General features: G+C 37.3%; 1 protein-coding gene across 4 annotated transcripts in view; it reads left to right on the top strand.

Annotated features, from left to right (window-relative positions):
• The window catches only part of LINGO2 (leucine rich repeat and Ig domain containing 2), a 558,918-nt gene that overhangs the window by 290,041 nt on the left and 245,284 nt on the right, over positions 1 to 23,593 (top strand). For all 4 annotated transcript variants that reach the window (XM_032206179.1, XM_032206181.1, XM_032206178.1 and 1 more), the window contains one exon: positions 10,703 to 10,785. In XM_032206179.1, coding sequence (XP_032062070.1) covers positions 10,768 to 10,785 — 18 coding nt within the window. In that variant the 5' untranslated portion in view covers positions 10,703 to 10,767. The remainder of the gene's footprint in view (positions 1 to 10,702; positions 10,786 to 23,593) is intronic.

The following is a 23,593-nucleotide window of genomic DNA, read 5'->3' on the forward strand; positions in this document are numbered from 1 at the left end:
CCATAAAGTAATCAGAAATGAGTGATGAGAAATATTCAAAATTGCAAATGAAATCTTTCCTCTATTTTTTTTCCTGTTGAGGGAACAGATTTGGTATTATTAGGTAGGTTGGTAGGTCTTCTGTGTAAGATAATAATAAGCAATCAAAAAAATTGTGTTGTTTGGTTGGTTACACTCAGCAAAGTTTGAATTCTTGCGATTTTCTGGCACTTATTTGTGGGCATTATAAAAACACCTTCTCCATGCCACTATAAGAGGATCTGTAACAAAATGTCAGTACCTCTGAGCCTTATCTAGAGCATGGAATGGACTGAGAGCAGCTCTGAGCAGAAGGACTTGGGTGTGCTGTTTGACAAGAAGTTCACCATGAGTTGGCAACGTGCGTTTTCAGCCCAGAAAGACAACCATACCTTGGGCTGCATCAAAAGAAGCATGGCCAGCAGGCCAAGGTAGGTGATTCTCCCCCTCAGTGCTGCTCTTGTGAGACACCACCTGGAGAACTGCATTCAGCTCTGGGGGCCCCAGCACAAGAAGGACGTGGAAGTATGAGTCCAGAGGAGGGCCGTGAGGATGATCAAGGGGCTGGAACACCTCTCCTATGAAGGCATGCTGAGAAAATTTGGATTGTTCAGCCTGGAGAAGACTCCAGGCAGACCTTATAGCAGCCTTCCAGTACCTAAAGGCATCCTACAAGAAAGCTGGGGGGGGACTCTGTCAGGGAGTGTGGTGATAGAGCAAGGAGTAATGGCATTAAACCAAAAGAGGGGAGATTTAAATTAGATATAAGGAAAAAGTCTTTACTCTGAGGGTGGTGAGGCACTGGAACAGGTTGCCCAGAGATGCTGTGGATGCGTCATCCTTGTAGGTGTTCAAGGTCAGGCTGGATGAAGCTCTGAGCAACCTGATCTAGTGGGAGCTGTAGGGTTTCTTTGTAGACTTTAATTACTAAGAAATGTGAAGAGGGAGTATGAAATCCAAGATCCTAAGACTTAGTTATAGCTAGTTCATTCCTGACAGATTTGTGTCTAAGAGGCTAAATTTATTTAAGGTGGAAGTCCTCTATATCCTAAATAGCATCTCTATTTATCTGCCAAATAATTTGTTTCTGCAAGTTGTATAAAAATTTCTTGTCTGGTTTGCAGTGGAACTTGAAAGCAGTTAATCATCATTCTTCTAGTGTACTACCCCACTTGTCTCAACTGCTGAACAATCCAATGTACTTACCACAGCCTTTCTTTGTAAATCACATTTCCTAACCTTTCATGATTCTTGTTTCTCTCTTAAATTATCCATAGCTTGTGTATATTTTTCTTGAGAGTTTAGCATTTCTTAGGTAATATCAGCTTTCAGTGTATAATAATGTGTAACAAAAATATTGTAAATATAAATATTCACAATTATGTAAAATGTGTAACAATATTTAAAACACAATGTAAATATATCTAAAATACAATCTACAGAAGTATTTCTAACTCTGGTTATTAGAGAAAATTTAGGCACATGAAGAACAGAGTGTAACTGACCTGGAAATGAAATCTTCTAAAATATTAATGTAATACCTGTACTAAATACATAATCTGTTTGAAGTTGTCACCAAGCTGAATACCAAGTTGGAGCTTGCTGAGAAGATGTTGCCTCATCATCCAGATCATTAATGAAGTTGCTAAACAGAATTCGACCCAATATTGACTGCTTAGGTACATTGCTGGTTACTGGCTTCCAAGTAGGTTTAGCTACACTGACCACTACCCTCTGTTGTCAGTTTTCAGTTCGCTGTCTGCTGATCTAGCCCATGTATCAACAACTTGTCTATGAGGTTCATATGGGAGACAGTGTGAGAGACCCTAAGGGAGTCTGGGTTGACAATACCCAATGGTCTCCCCTCATCTATCAGATTAATCTTTTTGTTGCACATTGTCTACTAAGAAGAAAGTTAAGTCCGTCCTAACTGAAACCAGGACACAGATGTTTTTCTCCTTAGAGAATCCATGCTGACTCCCCACGATGATTTTCTTGTTTTTCGCATGCCTGGAAATTGTTTTCATGATTAGGTACTCCATCACTTTGCCAGGAGTCCAGGTGAGGCCTGTAGTTGCTTGTGTCCTCCTTCTTTCCCTTTGTGAAGATAGGTGTAGTGGCATTTGCTTTGCCAGTCTTTAGGCAGTTCTTCAAATTGCCATGATTTATCAGAGAATATCAAAAGTGGCCCTGCAGTAACATCTTCCATCTCCCTCAGCATTTGTGTGTGCATCCCATCAGGTCCCATGGACCTATGTATGTAAAATAATTAGGAATCTGAGACCAGAACTCTATCTGAAACCATCTTTAGTTATTTTATTTAAATATGATAAATTTATCCTATTTCTCTGTACATTAAATGTAGGCGCAACTGCTACATTGACTGCAGCGACTACTAAAAGATAAGGACTTATGCTCAGAAAATCATTGTTGCACAGCTTAAGCCAGCTGAAAGTCAAAGATATCCCTGAGGAAGAGGTTTTGCAAAAATTTTTTGGTATCTTTCAGAGTTGTCACTGTGAGAAATATCAGAGAAGCAAACATGAAAAATATGAACTGTAAATGCAAAGTAAACTTATTTTGATCAGTGAACGATTTGGCAGTATGAGTTGTGAATGCAAAAGAAATGTCTCTCTTTTGTCCCATCTACATTTTTCCTCTGAACACAAAAGTACTTACGCAGGAGTGCCTCCAGTAAACACCTTACACTTCACTGAGTCAGAGATTCAGGTGGTATTTGTGCTTTCCTTTCGCATTTTCCCAAGTGAAGGTGCAGAAGCTGTCTCTCAGTATACAGATAATGCACTTGTTTAGTAAATGAGCAGTGTAGATGGGAGGTAGCCCCATCACGGGCATTAATGCTAAAGTCTGAAAAAGGCTGAGATAAGTCCTTATATTAAATCATTTATAAAGACAGACAACATGTAAAATACAAGTGCAATTTCTCCTCTAACACTGACCAAACTAGAAAGTGCAGATTTAACATGGTTGCAGCATTACTAGCATCACTAAGAAGAATTCTAGGTGTACTGTTTTTCTTTCTACCAGTCTCCCCAGCCCAGTGCTAGTAATGTTAAAAGCTAATAGGTGACATCTAATACAAATTTCATTTAGCATGCAAGGTCTATAACGTAGCTTCTTTTATTAGAACTCTTAATGCAATAGTTCAGTTGCAGAGATTCAGGCTGCATCTGTCTGTCTGCCACACCTATGCCTCATTGAGTGCCTGCTGCTATTTCTCAGGTTTGTCATTTCTTTATTTACTGTGGAGCTCATTTAGTTTTATTCAAAAGCTCTTTTCAAAATGCCTGTAGTACACAAAAACACACTTTATCAACAAATAGTATGTTGCTGTGCAGATGTGAGTTTCAAGAAGCATTCTTATGGGATAAGAATGTTATCTATTAGAGTGATAAGGCTTCAAGGAGAAACAATTTTAATTAAAAAAAAAAAAAAAAAAGCATTTTTGTTAAATACATACAGCTGTGTAAAAATCCAGTTGCATGTGTCACTTTCAAACACTATTAATAAAGACTCCATGTTTTAGAGATACCTTTTTTTTTTTTTGTTTGTTTGTTTGTTTGTTTGTTTGTTTTTTACACTTTTTCAGGAACAGAAATCCTTACATCTGAAGCATTAAGCCCATTGACCATATTCCTGAAGCTTGTTTCTAACAATATCGTTGCCATATCATAGAGCAACTGACTTTTTAGAATATGAAATTTCAGATAAGGAGTTACAGTATTTCTGAATTGAGGAATAATAAAAATATGGTTACTGGTAATAAGTGAAAACTGATTTCTGCTGATAGGAAATCCCAAATCCTGTGTTGTTGTTGTTGTTTGCTCATTTGTTTTTTGACTGTTTTCAAACTGGAGTTTGTAACTTTCATATGTATTCCAAAAGATCATGTTTTATGACGCCCAGCTCCTATATGCTACCTGATTCTTCTATTAAAAGTTCAGTCAGTGCCTACATGCAGTCAATTTAAGAAAATAGTCAGTTTCCAAGCCCACTGCCCTTAGGATTCATCCATTGTCTTGACCAAGCCATAACTTGATTCAGCATTTCAGTTGCAGCTAGAGAAAGCCTCTTATCCTTACAGCTGAAATATGTACATGTGCATAGCATCCTGTAAGAAAGTGTACCACCTACATTTAATGTAATCAAACTGATTGTGTTAGCTGGAAGTGTGCTCCATATATATTGACAAATCAATTAAGACATTTATTTTCAGCTACTGGTAAGACTCCAGGGATGTCAGGCAACAGATCTGTTAACTGGTTAATAGCTTCATAGTAGATATCCTGGTGATAGCTCCTTTTTCTGCAGGTACCATCTCATTTTCTCTGTGGCACACAATTAAAATCAAGCCTCCACATTTTTTGATTACACTGAGAAGCTAAGTTTGTCTATAAATAGTCCCTTAGAAATGAATAGGTGCTGTTCAGTGAGTAAGATACTAGATTAGCTCTAAATATTTCTGGTTGTAATAGGATGCATATGTATCACAGCATTAAAAAAAAAAAAAAAAAAAAAAAGAAACTCAAAATTTCAAATTCTGGTTTGGTTTGGTTTGGTTTGGTTTTGATTCAAATGCTTATCATATCGTCAACTGTCTTGTCATGTTGCTCAATTGTAAGATACTGCTGACTTCTTAGCTGGGAAGTCACCTAAATTACTTAGCAAAAACATGATTTTCACCGTGAGACTTTCCTTATTTGCTCAGACCTCAACCGTAATCTCAACAGTAGTCTGTTCCCAGCATTGCTAAGAGAAAGTTAGGATATGTGTATACAGTGAGCAGTGTCTTGGTAAACCCTCTTAGCTTCCAGGACTGACAATTTAACGACCTGAGCTGAATGTCACTAGTATGTTTAATTAATGTTGATTTTATAGCCATCTGCACAGTCAAATGATGTCTGTGTTTGGTTGTTTGATACTTGTTCATAAGCAACTATCTTAGTCCTTAACCAGTCAAGATTTTACATCTTTATGTAAGTCTGAAGTATCATTTGCTACTGGGGATCTGTGCTACTATGTTTCATGTTTTAAACAAACAAACAAAAAAGTTCTTGTAGTGGTAGTTTATACCCTCAGTTGCTTAAGATACCTTAAACTCTATTCTGTATCATGAATAAAATCAGAGCTATACTGCTACATATCTTTCTGAAATGATTGGGTACAGATGTTTTTTAAGTAATTGCAGTCTATGCTACTGTCTTTTCGCTCTGCTGCCTTTTTTTGGCTCTGAGTTCTTTTCACTGTTATTTAATTACTTTCTGATCATACCATTGCTCTTCTCTAAATCTGCTAAATTCCAGTCACATATTACAAAAAGATTTGGATCCTTTTCTATTTGGAAGACTTGTGGTAAGTCTGTTTAAGAACAAATTAATATTAATTGGCCTCAGACACATGTAAACTGGAAATTAGACATCTAATAAGAGAAAAGCATGGTTCTGGAGCAGTGTTTCCATTCATCCCATTTGTCTGGAGACATCTGAGTTAATATTTAGATAGACGACTGTGTAACGTGATTGCCAAGATAGGAGGACTGAAGAAGATTCTTTCCAGTATCGTCTCTTAGTCCACTAGGAAAATATGATGCCAGATAGTTTGTGTCTTTGAATAGGTGCTTACTGTGAAAGAGCACACAGGTCTTCTTGACCTTGAGACAGGTTTCTATGATGTCTTTTTGAGATTTTGAGAAGATGTCTCAATTTGAAATGTTTGTGAACGTGATTGTAGAAAACATTGATAAAACAAATAATATAGACAAAGGGACATTGACAAAGAGCAACAATGTTACTGACATAGAAAGAGTCTGAATTACACACCACATTAAAAAAAAATAGCAGAAGAATCCCAAATAAATTATATTCAGCACTAAAATATTGGATCTATAGCACATATAGTCCAAAACTATGCAGAAAAGGAAGGTGTCCTTTCACTGTCTGTTTGATTATGCAAATAGCCAGGTTATAGTGCTATAATTCTTTTTGTCTAAGCATTATATACAAATACATGTATATGTATTGAAATTACATATTACTTAGATCAAAGATGTCTCACACATTAGCGCTGATAGTTACCAATCAATGTTTTTCCGCTTCACTTTTTTTGTTTCATTGTTTTTCCCTCGTTGTTTCTCCTACAGTTTGACTGCTTCTTTTTTAAGACTTCAATCTACATTATATTTTCAGTAGTAAACCACCTAGGCAGCAGTATAATGCACCTTCTGTTCCTAAAAATATGCCATTGTGAAAATGCTGTCTGTCTTCAGGATGAGGTGTGCTGGAGGAGGAAGGGAGGAGTTTCTTTTTTCATTTTAGTCATGAATATACACTAAAATTGTGACATACTGGTTGTACAAATTGACCTACTCTTTCTTCTGTTTCTGTGGTTTTTTTTTTGTTTGTTTTTGCTATGCTGTGTTTCCAGGATATAGTTGCATTTTTTGAAATGCATTTTTGTGAATAGCTCTTTCTGCATAGATACTCTCCCAAGATCAGGGAATGCAGAAGGACAAGTTGTCCTGCCGTCTTGAGATGTAGAGCTTAGCGATATGGTTTAGTAGAAGACTGTTAGTATTAGGTCAGAGGTTGGACTTGATGATCTTGAGGTCTCTTCCAACCTAGAAATTCTGTGATTCTGTGTGATTCTGTGACTAGATTATCCTCAGTAAAGAATTATAATTCAGTGTCTCTGTTTCTTCCTCCTTTCCAGTGAGGCAATACTGTATGATTCATTCTACTCCAACGTCAACAGATGTGAAATGAAGCCAGAACTCTTTTTCTTTCTTGTCCCTGATTTTTAATTAAAGAATGGAGGATGATAAGTAGATGTTTGAACAGTAGTGTTCAGCCCCAAGTTGTGCATTTTCCTTATACACTGGTACTGCTTTTTCTCCTATTTTGTTGTGTGAGAATATATACAAGCCCCTGTTTGGTCCTCTCAGATCAGCGGAACTTCTTTCAGAATAAAGCTAAGTAGTGCTGGCAGAAGCAGGTTACGTTTTCAAATACCAGTCTGAGAATAATTTTTAATTATCCAATTACAACTTAACTAAAAGGAAATCTAAAATTGGAAGAAGGAATTCAGGCAAAAGGAAGGAACTAGACAAACATATTGAATCTTATGTTTGGCAGATCAAGTTCTGCAGTTTATTTTAGAAGTAGTCCTGTCCAGAAGTTCAAATGATTAATCCTTTGAGATGCATAAATATTTTAGAAAGTATCAAAAATATTGTCTGTCTAATTCCCAAATCCTAAAAGACAAGTAGAAGAGTTATAATGCATCCAGGCTGCATTCATTTTGGTTTTGACTCTGGGGCTGTGAATTTCATTTTCTCACTTTTTCCAAAAATATAAAATAGAATTATTTTAATAAATAAATAAACAAGATATTGCTATTAGCTGAAAATTCCTAATGACTTTCAGAACTAATATGCATTCAGACAATAAGCTTTTACATAAGGCCATAAATATTTAATATATTAATATATTTAATATATTACATATTATACATAACATAATAATATACATAATAAATATAACAATGCATTATACTATGTATGATAAATTTTAATTATAATAAATTATAATATTAATTAATAATATTAACATGATAATTTGACATTATCTAATTTAATTGTATAATAATATTAATGTAATGTTAACATATTTAATATAATACATAAAATATTTACATAATTTGTTGAGTTATGTTGGCAGACAGAAAGTAGACAAAGGTTTAAGAAGCTGTCAATTTATCTTCCTGGCAGACAATGCTATTTCATGTTTTCACATTTACAGAGGTTTATGCTGAAAAATTAGAATAACTTGCATATCTCACAAGACAGTATTTCCATTGAGGAATTTGGGCACTTTTTAGACTTAATCATAAACTTACAAAGAAATTTTGAAATGTCCTATATAACAGTAAAGAACATAACAGCAAAGTCCCAGGTGGTTCTCAGTAATTAATACAAACATCAAAAAATGGCATAGCATGAAAGGATTTCCTTCTCTGTTTTTTCTTTCAGCTCCTCACAAGTTATATATAAGTTTTATTGCCTTAAACTCAAAGAGCTGTGGTGGGTTTACCCTGCTGGGCAGCTGAACTCCACCACAACTGCTCACTTCCCCTCCTCAAAGGAAAAAAAGGGTATAAATGTAGGTAATTACCATGTGCCTCTTGAGGTCACCTTGACTGCATTTTCCTCTTATTGTTGCTGAATTTACTCTATATTCTACAAAATATTTCACAAGTGGGTGTTCTTACAGCCGTTCTCAACAACATGTTACGTGTATATGATGCTGGCTAATATTAGAGTACCAGTAACTATCACTCATCACACAACATAACTCATCATAATACACTACAATGAACGTTATTTAAAACAGTGAATTCTGGAAATAGAATAATGGAGAAAATGCCTTGTATCCCATATTTATACTGGTAGTAGAACATTCTGCAAAACTAGTCATGAAACGCAAGAATTGTTCTCTTAGCATTGATACCTTCTAAGTAGATATTATTAAAAATAGATATTCTTACAACATCAAATTATCCATTGACCAAATATCAGTCATTATAATAAGGAAGAAGTGGCTATTTTGCTGGCTTTAAAATTAATTTGGCAGGAAAAGCCATTCTGTCGCATAAATTTGGACTGTAGCAAATTTTAACTGAATTGTTCTGTCCAGATATAGAAACAATCATATCCAAAAATGGATGGGTATCCAAAATATTTCATGTCATGAATAGCAAGACTGTGACTGAGGTGTCTCTCCTCCTTCATGTTTGAATTTACATTACATTAGAGAAAGCAGTGAGGTAAGAGAACAGCATATAATACTATGCGTTCCTAAGGAGGAATTCAAAGTATATAAATACAGGGCTGAGTTGCCCCAACAAATTAGTATAAACTGAATGAAGTTACTTAAATGCTCACTCTCAAATTATTTCTTTTTTTAACAAAATGTATCATGGGAGCATGTTTTTCAATAGGGAGAGTGTTTTTCAATACTCAGCTCAACCAATCAGTGAGAGATGTGGTCTGAATTCAAGTGCTGACCCTGCACAAAAGTGATGTTGGTCTGGATCTCCTCAGGTTCCTTCCAACCAGTTATTCCATGACTCCATTATTCTTCACAGAAATTTTAAAAATTAAAAAGAACTGATACCACAGGTCCAGTTCCGAATGTCAGTCACAAACCTTTGGCTTTAAAAAGCTTTAGGACAGTTGAATGTAAGGAGCAGACAAGACAGTCTTCTGATAAAAGCAGTTGTCTTGGCTGAGGTCTTAAGGACAGAGAAGCGAGAGCTAGATTTAGGATTACTTGTAGAAAGAAACCAGAACACTATAGGTGAGTTAGAACACTATAGGTGAGTTGTGTGATACCTAAGCCCCTCAGACTAATTTTTTTTCAGCAGATATACAGTTTGAGAGTACACAGGTACCTAAGAGTGCACATGGAACAAAATGTAGCAGTACTTATGTTATTTTTATTAACTTTACTCCATTTTATACAGTTTGTACTCTCAGTTTATATGATTTTCCTGGGATTATACAAAAAGGCTTCTAGAAACAAACAAACAAACAAACAAACAAAAACTTCCTCCTTGACTTCTCTAGTATCTCTAAATTCTAAATCTTAACTAATATAAGCCTGCCCCTTTAACGTGATGAGTGAATCTCATGATTCCAGGAAGAAAAAATTATAAGCTCTGACCTTCTTAAATGTCTTGTCAGTTAGGTATATTATTTTATAGTGACCCATTCTAATTTTGTACATCACAATGCTTCTGTGTAACACTGAAGGGTTGAGATTGTTTCAAGTGGTGAATCCAAAACACAGTTATCTTTATGTTATTTTTAAAATATGTATCTTGGTAATAAATCATTATTTCTGAGACCAAACCCTGGTGTAGGTGGAAAATACGGATGCTTATTATAATTTCCTGAACTAAATATCTGAAGCATTGGTTTAGCTCTTCTTATTTACTTGAAGAATGATACTATGGCTGGTTATATAAACAGAAGGAAGAGTATTTTTAATGAAGAATCACTAAATGCTAGATCTTAGCTCTCCAATGTTGTCTGCTTCCTTTTAACTAAATACAGAGGCCAAGTTTTAAATTTTTGTTTTATTAATGCATAACTGTTATGGTGCTTTTTAAGTTCTTCCCCAGATAATACAAGCCTGCAAAAATAGCAAGTAGGCTAGGTAAATAACTGAGACATCCAAGATTCCATCTACTCATACAATCTATATGACTGCATGTCAGGGTTTACCTCCTGCTGCCTGAGACTACCAGAGCTCTAAAGCTTCCATTATTATTCACTAAATTCATAAGGAAAACTTAGGAGACATGTTATGTAACAGACTACACTGCAGTGGTTTGTTTTTTTTTTTTGGTGTTGCTGTTTTTTATGAATGCTTAATGGCAGTCTGTGATTTGCTATGTACTCAATCTTGAAATGCAAATATAATGAAAGGAGAACGTGAGTTATTATGTTGGTCTGCTGAAAGGTTTCTGACCCTGTTAATCAAATTATTTTATCCAAAGACTTGAAAGCCGCTGTTTATTTATTTATTTATTTTTTATTTTATTTTATTTTATTTTATTTGTTCAGTTGTTATTTTTAATTTTTTGTTGCTGTTGTTTTAATCAGGTTGATATGAAGATAACAGTCTGGAGAAGGGAAGTGGTGGAATAGTACCACCAAATGCGTGAGCAATGAGCAGTTTCAACTTGGTAAGTTTCTGTTAATTTTTTCACTTGTGACCATTCTTCCATAAGTGATCTCATTCATGTTTGCTGTAACATCTCAGCTGGTGCTCGTTGTTATTCTTGTTGTCTGTGTTAACTTTATAAACTTTGCCTTCTGTGTTAAAGTACTCAATATGTCATGACCTGTTTGTCATGTACCCAAGTATTTTCAGTCCCCAGCCACAGAAATTATTTTCTAATCATTCAGATATGTTCAAAATTTTGGCCTCTTGTGCCAGGACTAGATGCTGAAATGTTGAAAATTTTGTAAGCTGAAGGGTCTCCTTTTAAAATGTTGGTGTTTGTTTTATTCTAATTTTCAGGGTTTTGTTGTTGTTGTTTTTATCAAGAAAATCATAAACATGAATTTTAAAAATACTGTTCTAGAATTTCAAAATACACTTTTAAAACATTTATTTATCCTACTCTTATGCTGAAGAATGTTTGATTCAGGTGATTTGCTGTTTTATGAAAGAGCAGTCTGTGCTATTTCTTGCAGGTGGAAAAATAGAAGCATTTACAGAGAATAGTCTCCAACCTCCCTCAGAAAGTATAACTAGCCCTAGTAGTGTTTATAAACTAGCATATCGGTAACAAACACAACCTTCAGCTAATAAAGTACAGTGCTGAGTAGTTGTAAGGTAGTTTTATAAATTCAAAAATAATTCAGATGAGCTGCAGCATTTAATAGTGCATCAATTTCAAATTTTTAACCTGAAAATATGAAAACAATGTCACTGGAACCTGGCAAAACTTAAGGCCATAATCTGTATGATTTACAAAGATACTAACTTTGTCAGCAAATAAATATGTAATATGGAGATGTACTTCTGTCAAGGTAGGTCCTATCTGATCCCTATTTACATGTATATGTGTATGCATACTCAATTATATATCGGTATTTATAGAGCTTCTACTGATAAATGGACTATCTATATCTTTTGTTTAAAATAAATGCTTTTTTTTTTTGCTTTTTTTTTTTTTTTTTTTTTTAATTTGACTATTGTATCAGTAGTGACAATTCATCAACAGTGCTTCACCACTGTACTGGGTTTAAAAACGTACCAAATAATAATGTAGGTATAAGAAAAGCTCTCCAAAAATTAAGTTCTTTGACTCCACCTTGTGCTCACTGGTAGGAGGTAGAGTCATCAAAATGTTAATAGTAGAGAAACACAAGAAATATGGCTGTATCCTTTATGAAGGAGATTTATTTTCTTATTATGGGAACTTAGTTGAACTGTTTGATCTGTCCAAGCTAAACAGTGAGTCCACTAATATTGTAATAACTATGCTGACTCAATCCCCCTCTTGTCCTTATAAAACCAGTCACTGTCACTTCTCTTTATGAAGCACCATGAATCTTTTCTTGCTGGGTCCCTAAAATCCCACTTGCACTGCATACAGGTATTTACATATTGTCTCCTTAGAGATTTGCAAGGAAGATGACAATTCTGGTATTCAGTTCTTGTGCATAAATGGAGATGGTCTTGTTGGGGCATTTTTATTGTACCCCTTGAGATGAATTAAATACACATCTGTGCTTAAATACAAAGGGGACTAACCTCTAATGACTAATGCATTGTACAGAGTCCTATGAGGTGTCTGCAGAGATACGTCATGCCCTGGCCCCTTACACATACTTGCCCCATCATCAATTCCATGAGCACCTAAGCGCCCTGCTGGGTTCACCCCCAGTCCCACTGCTCAGAGGTGGTCCCTGAGCAATCACATTGCACCATTGCTACAACACAAAGCCCCAGCACTGTCTTATCTCCTCAGCAAGGGAAACCTCACTCCCTGACATGGAGTCCTTCTGTCTCTGGTGTCCCTGCTCCCCCAGTTTAACCCCTTCTGCAACCAGACTTTCTTGCCCTCTGTGCTAGATCATTCCTTGGTCACAAATTACCACTGCTGAGCAATTACAGCTTTATTTTGCCCCATGGTCTACTATGTGGAGAATAAATAAATAAATAAATAAATAAATAAATAAATAAATTAAAAGTGCTATTTTTTTTTGGTTGGTTGCATTTATTTTGCTCTGTTTCTGCAGGTTTAGGAGTGATTTTTGCTCTAGAGCTTACACTTGCCTTGGCACTTAATAGGCACTAATAGGCACGAATTTCTTGCCTTAACATCAGCACTTCATGTGCCTATGCTATGTTTCAAATAAAATGAAAGGGGTACTAGTTTTTCAGATAAATCTTCTTTATTTTAGACAATTTGCAGTTTTTAAGATTTCAGTAGCAAAGTGGAAATGGTATATCACAGGAAGGTTATAGCATATGTAAAAAAAAAAAAAAAAAAAAAAAAAGAAAAAAAAAAAGTAAGTTGTGCTCACTTGAAAAACAACCGGTGATTCTTATGCACTTTTGACTTCTTTTCCTATTGACAGTTGTGGGCATTACTGCATATTTGCAAACTGTCACCTCTCTGGTTCACTGAAATTCAGTCACTTACCTTGTCTTTGCTTTTGTGTTCAGAGTGTTGGGCTCGTGAACCCTACAGCCTCATTTCAGAGTAGAGTGCAACTCCATGTGGATGCAACTCACATGAGTGGAGTGAATTTAAGTGCCCTTTCATTGCTTATTGGATTACATGTCATCTACCTCATTCACACCATTTCTTATTTGTATAACAGTCATGTCATACAGTTTTTCATCTCTTACTGCTATCAAGCCCACCAATCTTGCATTTGTACAAGACAGAATATGAGACGTGAAGAATCATCTTTGGACCAGGGAATTTTGTTGTTGTTATACCCACTGACAGGCATGGTGCCACTGCTCTAGGTCCACCAGTTCAGTATGGGTAAGACCACACCGGGAGTACATTGTCCAATTTTGGGATCTCCAGTAAAGAACAGACACTGACATACTGGAGTATGTTCAAGGGAGGCCATGGAGACAGACAGGGGACTGGAGCACCAAGCACCATGAGAGAAGCCAAGGAAGAGAAGACATTGTTTTTGACAACTACCTGATAGGAGGACAGAGAGAAGACAGACTCTTCTCAGATATGGACAGTAGAAGGGCAAGAGGTGACTGGTGCAAGTGAAATTGTGGGAAATTCTTGCTAACTATAAGGAGTTTTTTTTGCATCCTTGTCTGCTTTTCTTAAGCATAAGTTGATCAGATACTGGAGCAGTTTGTCCAGAGATGCTGTGACATCTCCATTCTTGGAGATGTTAAAGACTAAACTGGGCACAATCTTGAGCATCTTGATCTCAATAGACGTGTGTTTAGAAGTCAGCTGGACTACCTGACCTCCAGTAGTCCCTCCATTTCTAAGTTATCCTGTGGGTTTGTGACACTGTAGTTAGCATTGTTCCCAAAAAGTAGGAAAAAGCAAACAAAGCCTTCTGAACTATTTTGCTCAACCATTTTTACTAACTTTAAGCAATTAGTTGTGAAAATGTTGACTAAACCAACATGAAAGGTGTCTTTTCCTAATTCTTGTTACAGTAATTAGAATATTAAAATCTTACAGATTTTGGACAATGTACAGATATGGGATAGATTAATGTGCTTCCAGTAGACATCTTAGATATTTGTAATGGCAAACATTTCCATTACACATCTACCCACCCTTCTTATTGAGAAAAAAAAAATAATAATAATAAAAAAAAATATATATATATATCTATATGGATTCCTGGTTGCCAACATGAGCTAGCCAAATCTAATCGTGTAAAGATTTTGAAAGTAATCAACTTTTTTTGACTTTCCAATGTGGAGAGTTGGATGAAGATATGGTTGTTTCTTCAGTGTTGGTGGCAGGTAAGACAGAAAGGAATTAGGAGAGACATGTGAAATGTTTGGAGCAAAGTAGGCATTCCATATAATTTACAAGGCTATATTATCATTGGTAAAAGATCTTATTTAAATGCACCCGGTTTAGGTGGATTGTTTTTCACGTGAACATAGCATGACTTGCCATAGCATGACCTTTTATTTCTGCCTGGCATAATGTGCAGTTCTTAGATTTGCTATTCCCAGGGCACATTTTCTATGTAAGCTAGAGACATTTACACATAGAATAAAGTCATGCTATGGTACTTCTGCAGTTTTTAATGCATATTAAGGGGCTTGTCTAGATATACCCATGTCTGGAGATCTTTTCAGGGTGATGGTGCGGGGTTGAATAATATCATTTCCATTTTCTAGAGCAGTGGTCTGCAAACTTTTTTTTTTTTTTTTAATCATGCAGAACTATCAATATATATATATATATATACGTATTTAGCATGTATACCCAATATCTGTATGCTTATTTAATTACAAATTATACATATGTATTACTGAAGTTATAATATTTTCTTCCTGTATTCAGCAGATTGTCTTGCATACCCTGTGGTGTGCATGCACTCACCCACTTCAGAGATCACTGTGCAAGAGGAGGTTTGAAAATATAGTCAGAGTAGACAAGTCATATTTACCACTGTTTGGGTGCACTACCTATATGAGTATTGGAGAATACCATATCACTTTTGTAACTTCCAGGATGCTTCAGAAAGTTACTGCTTGCAGTTGCAGCTTCTAATAACATCTGCTGCACTGTATTATAATATCATTCCTTATTTTGTGGAAGGCCAAAGTGCTGTAATAGTTCAGTCCATGTACTGTGGTATAAAGTAAGCATGCATACATAATATATTGTTGTTCATCACTGAGGGTGAGGATCACTGTAGTTTAGCAAAGATATGAAAAAAGCAAAGTAATACACACTTCTTCAATTCTTTGTTGTTATTTGTTGTTTGATGTCCTTTTACTCTGTAGGAAGTCCATCTGAATCTGCTCAGATAGTTGTTTATTTGAGGGCAGGATTGCTTAAAAACAGAACGTTAGAACACTGTAATGCTAAATATGTCATCCGAATTTATTACGGTAGTTTTGTATGGTCTCTTACGAGTGACCAGGTTATGGTGGATTTTCTTAAGACAGATAAGAAGTGTTATCATTCTACCAAGTAGTATGCAACAAATGTTTCATTTGCCATTTAGGATTGACAAACCCAAGCAATTACTAGCTTTCATTTTATTAAAAGGTAACTGGGAGAGACGGAAAATACTGTGGGGAAAGTAACAGAAGTCGTAATAGCTGTCTTTGGTTAAGAGCTTTTTGTCTTCCCTTTGGAATAAGGAGCAAGGAAAGGGAAAAAGAAATATGAAAGACAGGGAAGAGCTTTCATCCTGAGTATAAGAAATGGACTCCAGAAACTCCCAAGGCTAAATAACACTGAAATGGAGGTCTCAGCTATCAACCTAAAAACTGTCAGAAATCATGGATCAGCTAAGGAAACAAAACAAAACAAACAACAACAACAAAATTTACTACCCACTTGATAAAATACAATTGTTCTGGTCATTTCTTATTTCAGAACTGTCTCCAAATTTGTACTTAAGAAAAAAAGCATTTACTTCTCTATCTTGTGTGTTGGGTCTGTCTGGGATAGAGTCACCTTTCCCTGCAGCAACCCACACAGTGCTGTGCTCTGCACTCGTAGCTGGAACAGCACTGGTATCACTCCAGCACTGCATAGTGCTGGCATGACATCAGGACTCCTCCCAAGCCCCCAGGAGCCAGCAGGCTGGGGGTGGGCAAGTGATGGGGAGGGGTCATCACAAGGGCTGCTGACCTAAACCAACCAAAAGGATATTCCATAACACCTGATGTCACACTCAGCTATAAAAAGGGGGGCTCTTTTGGGGGAGGGGGCTGTTCCTCCTGAACAACCACTATGCGTTTTGAGGCCCTGCTTCCCAGGATGTGGCCAAACATCATTTTTTGATGAGAAGTAGAGAATATATATATTTGTTTTCCTTCTCTGTGCTTCCGCACGGACTTATTGTTTCTTTTGGTTCTTTTTTTCTCCCCAGTCCCTTTCCCTTTAATTAAACCATTCTCATCTCAAACCTCAAGCTCTCTGTGTTGTATTTTCTTCCCCTTCCTCTTTGAGGAGAGGGGGAGTGAGAGAGCAGTTGTGGTGGAGCTCAGCTGCCTACCCGAGTAAAACCACCACATCTTGAAACTTGTGCTCTTTGTAAGACAGGATAATGTTTAAAGTTCATTAACGTGATTATGATAGTATTTAGTAAAGGCATCTGAAACAAATAGGGTAGTATGAGATCACACTAGTGCGTGATCTCAACCAATGTGCAAAAATGCTTTGCAGTACAAGGTTTTCAAACAGTAGAATGAGAGGAGAAGCTTCCCAAGTCACTTTGAGAAGAGAAGGCAAAAAAGAGGCAGACAGTGATATTGTACTTTCTCACAGCTAGTATGTGTGTTTTCTAAAAAAAAAATGTAAAGAAAAGGAAAGTGCAGGCAGATTTGCCTCCTCTGGAAACTCTGCCAGAGAAGCTGGTGGCTTTGAGCATATTATGAGTAGATGAGTAGAAGCTGAAAAAGGTTTAGCATAAACGTAGATACCTTTATTTCTCTCGTAATATGCAATTAATATTTCTAATCCCTATTGTCCTTGCTGGCTCAATAGACCCTGCTCAATAGACGTGCACAAAAGAGCTTTACATTTTACATCTACAATGGTTTATGCTCATTACTGATGTTTGTAGTGACAAAAATATTTTCACAGCTTGATTGGCTTTCTGTAAGGAAGGCAGGGTGGAGTGCTAAGTGATCTAAAAGCTAAGTTTCACTACTTAAGGCAAAATATTTGAGTATTCATTCACTTCCAAATAGACCTGACCACGTGCAATGGAAAAAAAAAAAATGTTGGGAAAGAAGTTAAAGCATGGACTTGAAAGTGAATAACCATTTCAATAATTTTTTTCTTTTGCCATGATAGGAATCCTAGTAGAGAGCTTAGATTTCCTATGCCGTGTACAAAAAATGCCCTGCATGTTTTTGAAGTTTCTTTTACATCCATACTGTACACACTAAGCCTCTGCATTTAAAGCAGAAATGATAGTTAAAAAATAATAATAGAAAAAAGCAGAGAAATAATAAAGAGAAAGAAAGACTGGACAGAAGAAATAGACCTACTATGTAGAAGAAATACAACTAATTAAAGACTTAGTTTTGCTAAAGAACAAAGAAAGGATTCAGTCTTGGGAGACTGGAAACTTAGTAGTTCAGTTTTGAGAAGACCAGATACTCTTAGGTAGTAAGATTTTACACTCTTGTGATGGTTTTACCCAGCTGGGCATCTAAGCTCCACCACAACCGCTCTTCTCACTCCCCTCCTCAAACGGAAAGAGGGTGAAAATACAATGGAAAGGGTTCAAGGGTTGAGATAAGAACAGGGAGTTATGATACAACAAGGATCATAACAGTTAAAACAGACTCAGTGTAGGGAGATTAATGAAATTTATTACCTATTACTAACAAGCTAGAGCAGTGAGAAATTTAAACCACAAACATCTTCCTCCACCTATCCTCTTCTCCCTCCTCCCTCCAAGTGGTGCAGGGGAATGGTGAATGGGGCCTTCAGTCAGTCTATGGTACTTCATGTCCACTGCTCCTTCACAGTCACCCTCTGCCCCTGTAGAAGGGCGTCCATCCCACGTGAAGCCGTCCTTCCCCAACTGAGCCTATGAGGGCTGCCCACAGGCAGCAGCTCTTCAAGAACTGCTCCCACATGGCTCCATACCACAGGGTCCATCCATCCCCCAGGAGCAAACTGCTCCAGCACAGCTCCCCCACGGCTTCTACACACTAATTGTAATTCTTTGGCAAGCTTGAAGTTGAGCTGGAAATTGAACTCCAAACTTTTGACACTCTTCATTTCTGCTTTTAGTCTGGTTCTTACTATCATCTTTTCCAAAGACAGTTTACAGTAACTTTAAAAGTTAGCCATATAGTTATTTTAGTTTACAGCTCTACTTGTTTGTTGTTTTACTTAAAGGAAACCAAGAAAGACCTAATGGATGCTATTTCTTCTTCATTTGCAAGGGTAGATTGTAAATTGCTGTCTTAATGTCAGAGGTACAAAGATCAAAGCAATAATTCATCTCTGGTATAGCTTTCCAGATGCCAAACGAATTGTACCAGAGATAAATCTGGCCAATTACTATTTCAAGGAAACACAGAATAATTTGATTAAAGAGCTATCCCCCACCTCAAAAGTGATTAATTACTGAAAAAGTACTAATCTTAAAAGCACTCCTTCCAATAGGTCATGGAACATGTAGAAAGTATTACTAATGACCACTTAAGCCCTTACTTTTAGCTACTTCAAAATACCATCTAATTTCTGTCACTTATCTTTTCAGTTCCTGTCTGTATGAATAAGTGTTATTTTTTTTTTTTCCTGACCTTGATCTTCTGTTGGCATTTGTGAAACACCTATCATGTAATAAGGAATTCATTTGCACTTGTAACAGTAATTTATTGTCATTAGCTTTTTTGCTGTCAATCTGTTTTTAAGCATGCTAATTGGAATGAGAAAGAAAGGATGGTCTGAGGAAACTATCATAATTGAAGATAGTATTTTATTTATTTTTGTAGTGTGAACATCTACTCTAAATTTCATTACTAACATTTCAACTATAATATGAAGTATTCCTAGAAGAAATGGCAACACTTCATCTTAAAATATAACCAGTCTTTTTCCTAACATACAAAAAAAGTCATATGGCATTACTCCATCAAGCAGTACCATCAAGGCTTCTTCTTGTCTGTTTATTCCACACTTCTGTACTGATAAAATAGAAATAGTGAAGCTAGCTGCCTTCCCACAGGTACGGACAACGTTTCATAAATAGCATTTGCATAGAGAAGGATCCTGTCTTGGAAACTGATGTGCTGAGACATGTTTTGATTTATACTTTGGCTCCTTCTGTTATTCTGACTGTGAAAAGGTTCTGATAGCATAAAGGCTTTTCTCAGGACCAAATGCTGCCAAAGTTCTTTTGCATAATCTAGAATTGTGTCCTAGCATCCATTGTGATGGAAGGTAAATATGACGCAACAAGTGTAAAGGTTACCCATAATATCATGTCTACTTTCCTTAGCTGAAAAGAGCGGATAAATCTACTTGACTGTTAGAGCACTAATTAAATGAGGGTATGTCTTCAAAATCAGTTTCACATTTATTCAGGGCTAGAATCTTATACTTCTGCTCAAGTTTAACAGCTCTTTTTTTTCACAAATGGGTAAACCGAATGGTATTTGAGCTCACTCTGGAGTTTAAGGTGCATGTCCTATTCACAACTGCATGTTTATTCTGTATAGCTGCTACAAGTCCTTCTATTAGCACACTATGCTTACATAAAGCTAATATTAGTTATCAGTTTAAGTATCTTCAGAGAAGATAATCCAATTTAGGCAAGCCACTCTCTGATCCTAAATTTTAATGTACATTTCTGGACTTTTTTCATGATTTAGAAGTAGAATTGAAGATTCCTTAGATTTTCAGATTCTACTTTATTTCTGTTTTATTCCTTCATATCATTTTTTCTCTAGCTATTTTTGAATCATCTCTTTGGCAGATAAAGTGTTATAAAATCAGTGGGGGACAGGTTGCTCTCTGATCTGTTAATTTAGTAAAGGGATAAAAAAGTGTTTTTAAGATGCTTTGCAAACAGTAGGTGTGGGTGGGTGGAGGAGTCATGAAAGACAGGCAGAGCAGAGGAGCTCAGAAAGTAGGGCAATAGTGTATCAGGAAGAAGTAAAACAAAATAAATCTGAAATGAGAATAAAGACTAGATTGGTAAAAAATGATACAAAGGTGGTGAGCAAGGAAAGCACAAAATTCTGAAGTTAGATAGCATGTAGTATACCTTCAGTGTCTGGTTACTCCTGCATAATAACAGGGCAGGGATGCCACCCACTAGATCAGGTTGGCCAAGGCCCCATCCAGCCTGGCCTTGAACACCTCCAGGGATGTGGCATTCACAACTTCCCTTGGCAGCCTGTTTCAGTGCCTCACTAACCTTACAGTGAAGAATTTCCTCCTAAAGTCTAATCTAAATCTATCCTCTTTTAGTTTAAAACCATTCCCCCTTGTCCTATCACTATCCACCTGAGTAAAGAGTCTTTCTCCATCCTTCTTATAAAACCTCTTTAGGTACTGAATGAGATCTTGCCGGAGCCTTCTCTTCTCCAAACTGAACACAGAATCACAGAATCCTCAGCTCTCTAAAACTTTCTTCATAGGAGAGGTGCTCCAGCCCTCTGAGCATCTTTGCACCCCTCCTCTGGACTTGCTTTAACAGGTCCACATCTTTTAGAGCTTAGGTTTAAAACTTCTTATATTGATTGTGTGCTTCAACATTTTATTGAATTGCACCCAGTCTTGGAGAAGTTATAACCATTTATAGAAGTTACAACCATAGGGGCACAGGTTGTGTTTGCCTCTGTCCTTCTGATGGAGGAATCAATGCTGACAAGCGAGCTCATCACATTAACACGTGGCATTGGGACTGGAGCAACTGGCAGAAATTTGGGTTCTTTGATCATGGGAAGGTCTATCTGACACCATGTTCATGTTTTCAGTGAGAAAATTTGGCCAAAGCCCAACTAGAGTTGAAGTTGGCCCTGTCTGTGGGAGACAATAAAAAAGTTTATTTTAGATATGTGAACAGAGAAAGGAGGACCAAAGAAACATAGGTCCACTACTTGATGGGGAAGGTCTCCTCACAGACAATGACATAGGCAAAGCAGAGACATTTAATACCTTCTTCGCCTCTTTCGGTGGGAATGACAAACTCCCAACCGCCCCTGAATGTGTGTGGGATTTGCTGCTCTGCCTGTATCCATACAAGTCCATGGGTCCGGAAGGGATTCATCCCAGGTGCTTAAAGAGCTGGCTGATGTCATCGTGGGACCTCTCTCAATTATTTTTCAATGATCTTGGACATCTGGAGAGGTCCCAGTAGACTGGAAGCTGGCAAATGTTGTTTCAGTTTTCAAGAAGACTAAGAAAGAAGACCCTAGAAATTATGGGCCTGTCAGTTTCATGTCAGTGCCTGGTAAAATCATGGAGAAGATGATTCTTGAAGTTATTGTAGCGTACCTGGGGCACAGTACAGTCACTGGTCCCCGCCAGCATGGGTTCATGAGGGGTAGATCCTGCCTAACAAATTTGATTTCCTTTTATGGTAAGATCACCCATCTACTTGATCAAGGGAAACCAGCTGATGTGACCTTTTTGGACTTCAGCAAGGCTTTTGGCACAGTTTCCCATAGGATCCTACTGAACAAAACATCCAGCACACAACTTAACAAAAACATCATACAATGGGTGAGCAATTGGCTGACAGGCAAGGCTCAAAGGGTTGTGGTAAATGGGGCCACATCTGGCTTGTGGATGGTCACTAGTGGGGTCTCTCAAGGCTCCATTTTAGGGCCAGTCTCTTCAATGTTTTTATAAATGATTTGGATGTAGGACTAGAAGGAGTTCTGAGCAAATTTGCCAATGACACCAGACTTGGAGGAGTTGTGGACTCGGGTGAGGGTGGAAATGCCTTGCAGGGAGACGTGGACAGTTTGGAGAGCTGGGCAATCACCAACAACATGAAGTTTAACAATAGCAAGTGCTGGGTCCTGCAGAGGGAAACCCTGGCTTTGCATACAGACTGGGCGATGAGACACTGGAGAGAAACTCCACAGGGAGGGATCTGGGGGTTGTGGTTGACAGCAAGTTGAATATGAGCCAGCAGTATGCCCTGGCAGCCAGGAAGGCCAACCATATCCTGGGGTTCATCAAGCACGGCATCGCTAGTCGGTTGAGGGAGGTGATTGTCCTGCTCTACTCTGCACTGCTGCAGCCTCACCTCAAATACTGTGTGCAGTTCTGTGCACCACAGTACAAAAAGGACATTAAACTGTTGGAGAGTGTCCAGAGGAGGGTGGCGAAGATGGTGAAGGGCCTAGAGGGTAATACGTATGAGGAGCAGCTGAGGGCACTGGGCCTGTTCAGCCTGGAGAAGAGGAGGCTGTGGGGGGACCTCATCGCAGTCTACAACTTCCTCACGAGGGGGAGTGGAAAGGCAGGTGACCTATCGTCCGTAATCACCAGTGATAGGACCCGTGGGAATGGTGTTAAGCTGAGGCAGGGGAAGTTTAGGCTGGACATCAGGAAGAGGTTCTTCACCGAGAGGGTGGTTGCACACTGGAACAGGCTCCGCAGTGAAGTAGTCACTTCACCAAGCCTGTCTGAATTTAAGAAGTGATTGGACTGTGCACTTAGTCACATGGTCTAAACTTTTGGGCAGACCTGTGAAGTGCCAGGAGTTGGACTTGATGATCCTTATGGGTCCCTTCCAACTGGGGATATTCTATGATTCTATTATTCTATTATTCTAGGATTTAATTATGTTCAGACAAGCCATGTGATGTCCGAAGAACAGAAAGTCCCGTTAAGGAAACTAAGTGTCCAAAGATTAACTACTCTATCCTCTTTTCTAGTGCAAATTTTCTAAGTGGGAAAGTTTCTATTATGTGAAATTGCAAAACCTTTTTACTGTCTATTCTGGTATCTTTATTGCCAAGAGTGTGCTTCATAATAAAATAGCAGCAGCTCGAGGTAAGATTCACTTTGCAAATTAACTATTAAATACAGGGGAAAGAAGCATGTCTTGACCTATGAAGCAGTAGCTTAAGGTCCACAATCTCATTTTTGGATTTAATTTCCAGGGTATATATGTATCTATTCTGTAACATGCAGTTTATTATTGATTATGTTTTATTTTTGTCTTACACCTACTACATGCAAGTCAAATTCCTGTATGCTTCAATGACTTTTTAATACTAACACACACACACACACACACACACAAAAAAAAAAAGCCCTGAAACCTTTATATTCCTTTATATTAAAAACCATTTTT

This window comes from Aythya fuligula, chromosome Z, assembly GCF_009819795.1.
Source record: "Aythya fuligula isolate bAytFul2 chromosome Z, bAytFul2.pri, whole genome shotgun sequence".
NCBI classification, from domain to species: Eukaryota; Metazoa; Chordata; class Aves; order Anseriformes; family Anatidae; genus Aythya; species Aythya fuligula.